Raw genomic sequence first — 6021 nt, 5'->3', positions numbered from 1 at the left:
GTTACAGCACAGAAACCGCTTTGGTCGCATTGACCGATGATCTCTGGAGGGCCAGAGATGGAGGACATTCCTCCATCCTGGTTCTCCTCGACCTCTCAGCGGCTTTCGATACCATCGACCATGGTATCCTTCTGCGACGACTGCGGGAGGTGGGAGTGGGAGGCGCCGTGTTGCGGTGGTTCTCCTCCTACCTCTCGGACAGGTCGCAGTCGGTGTTAGTGGGGGGGCAGAGATCGTCCCCTAGGCCCCTAACTTATGGGGTGCCTCAGGGCTCGGTCTTATCCCCCCTACTATTCAACATCTACATGAAACCGCTGGGTGAGATCATTCGCAGGCACGGGATTAGATACCATCAATATGCGGACGATACTCAACTGTATCTGTCCGCCCCGTGCCAACTCAATGAAGCGGCAGACGTGATGAACCGCGGCCTCGAAGCTGTTATGGACTGGATGAGGGTTAACAAGCTCGTGCTCAACCCAGAAAAGACCGAGTGGCTGTTGTGTTTCCCTCCCAGAGATTCGACCAATATTCCATCACTCAGGCTGGGGGGTCAAATTCTACACCCCTCAGAGAGGGTTCGCAACTTGGGAGTCCTCCTGGACTCACAGCTATCGTTTGACCACCATTTAATGGCTGTGACCAGGGGGGCATTCGCCCAGGTTCGCCTGGTGCGCCAGTTGCGACCCTACCTGAATCGGGAGGCTCTCACAACAGTCACCCGGGCCCTTGTGACCTCTAGGCTGGAATACTGCAACGTGCTCTACATGGGGCTGCCCTTGAAGAGCATCCGGCGACTTCAGCTAGTACAGAATGCGGCCGCGCGAGTGATTGTGGGTGCACCTCGGTTCACCCGCATAACACCTATCCTCCGCGAGCTGCGCTGGCTACCTGTCGATCTCCGGATGCGCTTCAAGGTGCTATTAGTCACCCATAAAGCCCTACATGGCAGTGGATCTGGATACTTGAGAGACCGCCTTCTGCCAATTACATCCCTGCGACCAATAAGATCACATAGATTAGGCCTCCTCCGTATACCATCGGCCAGCCAGTGTCGGCTGGCAACTACAAGGAGGAGGGCCTTCTCAGTAGTAGCCCCGACCCTTTGGAACGAGCTCCCCGTAGAGATTCGCACCCTCGCCACCGTCCAGGCCTTCCGCACAGCCTTGAAGAACTGGCTCGCCCGTCAGGCCTGGGGACAAGGATAATTCCCCTCCCGAATGATGAATGTATGTTGTTTATTATTTTATTATATGTCTTATCTTAATGTCTGTATCTCCCCTTCCCCTATTTTATGTGAGCCGCCCTGAGTCCCCTCAGGGAAAAGGGCGGCCTACAAATATTAATAAATCTCTAAATCTCTAAAAAAAAAATCTATCTATCTATCTATCTATCTATCTATCTATCTATCTATCATATATCTATCTATCTATCTATCTATCATCTATCTATGTTGTGTACCACCTGATTCCCAACGACTCTGGGTGGCTCACAACAACCCAAAGCAAGAGAATTATAATAAAACCAATTAAAAGGAAGAAAGATTTTAAAAATGACAAAAACAGACTGGATGGAAATGAAGGAAGGGGTCTCACTCTCCTTCACAGCCAGCAGCTGATTTGTTTAGGCAGAGGGAGAAAAATGTGGCTTTTTTGGTTTAGTGTTAATTGTATTGAAAATAGTGGTACATAAATCACCTAATGAACCATTTAACTTTTATGGATACTTTTTTGATAGACCTTGAATAGTATTTTATTTTAGAGGACCCCCCCCTCCAGTTTTGTATGAGTACATAGACTTTGCCTACTTAATTCAGTAAAGCATTGGACACAAAAACACTAACTAAACTGACGTATTACTGTAAATTTAGAATTGCAGTTAATGCCTCTGAACTAGCAACACATCTACTGCATTAGCAATGTTTTAAATAGAAAGGAAAATAAAGGGGGGGGGGGACATTCTTTGTAAAGACCAACCACACGCAGGAAGGATATCAAGTTGCTTCTCCTTATGTCTTCAGTTTTCTGAATAAAGCAACTGGGGCTCCTCTGCGATCATTATTAAGAAATGACACTCAGCTGAAATAAAAGTATTTATGTAGAATATTTCTTTTCTGTTTTACTTTCAAAAATGACTGCATGTCTCCAGTACTTCAATTTAGAGCAATTTTGGATTGGTGATAACAAAACAACGAGAAAGGTCAATCCTTTATAAAATGTTAGGGGCTTGTGATACTCAGAAAAAATATTTTCTTATGGTTGTTATGATACACCTTGCCGTGTTGAAATAATCCAGTTTCTTTAAAAGTCCTAAATACTTTTGTATTTCTCATTTTAAAGGGTTAACATGGTGAATCATTATCAGAACCTATTATTGCCTAATTTAGTTACTATCTCTGATTTGGGTTTTTGTGTAGGAAGTTGGGGGGTACACTCCCCAAAAGTTGGGAGAGGACATAAAAATGATTTCATTTCATTTGAAATTAAATTAATAAGCTACAACATATATGATTATTAGATACATAAGATTAAGATTCCTTTTCTGCCCCATTACAAAGAACTACAGTTTGATAATAACTTTTAGATTGACTCTGAGAACTACATCCTTTTTTTTTTAAATTACCCTGAAGTTCTGTTTTTTAATGTCCTTAATGGATGTGCCCCATTTGTAGTATCCAGAAGGTACTGTTGAAGAAGTATATCATCACACTTTAGCCATATAAATCTGTGACATATGTGCTAGTCATTCCTGACTCTAGGGGGCAGTGCTCATCTCCATTTCAAAGCTGTCTCCATGGTCATGTAGCAAGTATGACTAAATGCCGAAGGCGCATGGAACACTGTTACCTTCCCACCAGTGGTGGGATTCAAATAATTTAACAACCAGTTCTCTGCCCTAATGACCATCTGGGTAGGTGGGGCTCGGTGGTCATGTGACTGGGTGAGCATGGCCAACTCAAGGTCACTCAGGTTGATGGACACGTCGCCTTAGCTGTTACAATGTAATAAGGGTTAACCGGAGAGGTTGTTTCTGTAAGCAGGTCAATAAAGATTAGACTAGAAACAACACTAGAATGTTTCATCACTCCCTTCCTTACAGGATTAGCCCTGTAAAGTGGAAAAAAACAAAAGGAGATTTCTTCTAACAATCGGTTCTCTGAACTACTTAGAAAGTTACCAACTGGTTCTCCCGAATAGGTGCGAACTGGCTGAATCCCACCATTGCTTCCCACCAAAGTGGTCCCTATTTGTTTACTTGCATTTTTACATGCTTTTAAATTGCTAGGTTGGCAGAAGCTGGGACAAGTAATGGGAGCTCACCCCGTTACCCGGTGCTAGGGATTCGAAACGATGAACTGCCGACCTTTCGATTGACAAGCTCAGTGTCTTAGCCACTGAGCCACTGCATTCCTTTGGGAGATGATAATATGTAATAAATTAATCCATATTCTGCAAGATTTCTAAAGCTAATTTGTACAGATTATTACTTATTTTTCTCCCAATCTTCTGGACCTTGAGCCAAAATCTTGTACAATTATATAAACAGAAACTAACAATTCCAACAATTACAATGCTTCCAGTCTTGATTAACATGATAAACTTTCCTTGCCACATATTATTCCTGAACTCTTGCCTGCCAAAGTTTCTCCTTGCCAAGATTTTGTTAACCATAATCTGTTAAATAAATTATAAAGGTTGAATTCACACTGCACAAAGCTATAAAAACATAGTTTAGAAATCACCATGCTAACTTGAACAGTACAGTAAGCCCAAACTAAATTATGTTATGGTTCAGCACAATACACTAAACCCAATTAGAGTCACAAGAAACACAAACTTGTGTTGCTTCCCAAACCATTATTTTCCTGCTGTCATCTGTATTAGGATGAAAGAAGTACCGTAGGCAGCAAACACATTCTGGTCATTAGATGGGAGCAAAAGGTAGCAATTCTAACCCAGATTATTGCAACACAAATCTGATAATTCTAGTCTGGATTCCTGGTTTATTTTTATTTTCTGTCCTCTTCTCTATTTTTTTTAAATTTTATTAATTTCATATATACATTCACAATTATATGATCTCATAACTGTTAATAATAATATGTATTTAAAACAATTTTTCCCCCTACAGTTGACAATATACTTGAAATTGCTTTCTTACCATCCCATAAATCCATCTTATCTTACAACAATCCTACTTCTTCTTCCTTCCTTCCTTCCCTCCTTCCTTCCCTCCATTCTTCTCTCCTACTCTCCTTCCTTCCCTCCCTCCTTCCCTCCCTCCTTCTGTCCTCTTCTCTAACCAACCTTTGCTCCCACTGCTTCAGATTGATTGTTCTTGGGGTACAGTTCTTATCTGATCTTGAAAGAACATTCCAGTCTAGTCTTCAACCTGATAACCAACCAGCATTGTCCTATTGGAGCGCTGTTTGGGACAGGGGGAGCCATAGAACAAACACTCTGGTGAAGACAAGATTGGGAGATACAGTTTCATCCATTCCTCTGTATCTTAACTTAGACAAGGACATGATGTAGGCTGGGCTAATGATGCCAGTCATGCCAGTCAAAGCAAGCATTAAATCAATATCTCATGTATAAAATTCCTCTCTGCCTCTTTCTCTCAATCTGTCTCTCTGCCAAAGAGGAGCATATAACTTAGGTTACAGTAATGTCCACCTTTCCCCTAGATGTCAGAAAGAAGCCATAGACAAAGTTCAGTCTCTAAGAACTATGCTCCTCCTCGGGTGCTCCCCTGTGCTATTAGCAATCTCACCTGCCTCCATAAGGTTTTGACTGACTGAGCCACAGCAAGGTAGCTTACAATCGGCAGGCTTCATGTTAAAATAGTATACCAGAGGGTCAAGAGCACTATTGATACTAGCAAGGGCCATAGCTGCACGCTGGGCTGAGCAAGTGAAGTGCAGCAGTCCTGGAGCCGAAAGAACGCCAATACGGCCCAGGGTGTGTAGCACATGGATGATATGAAAAGGGAGGAAACAGAAGATGAGCAGGCTCGTCACCATCAAGAGGGTTTGAAGGGAATGCCTACGCAATGAAGACGCCTGCATTGTCCCATGGCCCAGATTCATAATTCGGTGGGCAATCACAATGGAACAGATAATGATAGTAAGGAAGGGCAGGAAGAAGCCCAGGGCTGAGGAAGATAGGACCATGGCTGCCAGACTTCCACTCCAAACTTGGGCTGGGAAGTTTTCCATGCAGGCGGTGTTTCCATTGGAGAAGCGATGAGTCACGGTGCTCTTGGAGAAGAAGATCAGCAGTCCAATCCCTACCAAAGACCAGATAGCCATGGAGAGCAGCACACGATACAGAGGCCATTTGAGGCGCAGGTAGACGACAGGGTGGAGGACAGCCACATAACGCTCCAGGCAGATGCAGGACAGGAAAAGAGTGCAGCTGAACATGTTGGCCAGGAAGAGGGCATTGGTGGCCTTGCACAGGCCTTCTCCAAAGGGCCAGTCATTGTGCCTGGCGTGATACACTGCCTGTAATGGCAGCGACAGGGCAAAGAGCAGGTCAATGATAATCAGGTTGTAGATGAAGGTCATGATGGGTGGGGCCTGGGCTCGGTAGAACCAAGAGCTCCATAAGGCCACGCCATTTGAGGCCAGGCTCAGGAGGCAAACCAGGCTGTAAATGATGGGTAACAGTAAGTGCTGGAATCCTGCTTCAGCCACACACTGCAAATGTGCTGAGTTGTTAGGGAGAGAGCCTGGCGTTTCCCTCAAAAGGAAGGGTGCATCTGTGCCATTCTTCCACATCTGCAAAACAAAAATAAAACTTACATGTTAACCCAGAGTGGACAACCTCTGGGCGTCTTAAGGAACAACATGGTATTGGACCTGGGTACTTGAGAAACCGCCTCCTGCCAATTACCTCCCATAGACCCATTAGATCCCACAGATTAGGCCTCCTCCGAATTCCATCTGCCGGCCAATGCCGGCTGTCAACCACCCGGAGGAGGGCCTTCTCTGTGGCTGCTCCGGCCCTTTGGAATGAG

At 44.4% G+C, this 6021-nt stretch overlaps 1 protein-coding gene across 1 annotated transcript; it reads right to left on the bottom strand.

Moving 5' to 3' along the window:
* Positions 1-4299: 4299 nt before the first annotated feature.
* On the bottom strand, positions 4300-5782 carry LOC116502632 (uracil nucleotide/cysteinyl leukotriene receptor-like). The gene has a single exon (XM_032208502.1). The coding sequence runs from the start codon at positions 5780-5782 to the stop codon at positions 4715-4717; it is 1068 nt and encodes a 355-aa protein (XP_032064393.1). The 3' UTR covers positions 4300-4714.
* Between the last annotated feature and the right edge of the window lie 239 nt (positions 5783-6021).

Source organism: Thamnophis elegans, chromosome 2 (genome assembly GCF_009769535.1).
Source record: "Thamnophis elegans isolate rThaEle1 chromosome 2, rThaEle1.pri, whole genome shotgun sequence".
Lineage (NCBI taxonomy): Eukaryota > Metazoa > Chordata > Lepidosauria > Squamata > Colubridae > Thamnophis > Thamnophis elegans.
The sequence above is the reverse complement of the archived record's forward strand: the minus strand, read 5'-3'. Positions and strand labels throughout refer to the sequence as shown.

Coding starts and splice junctions, on each gene's coding strand:
- LOC116502632 (XM_032208502.1), bottom strand. CDS start 5,782: ATGTGGAAGAATGGCACAGATGCACCCTTCCTTTTGAGGGAAACGCCA.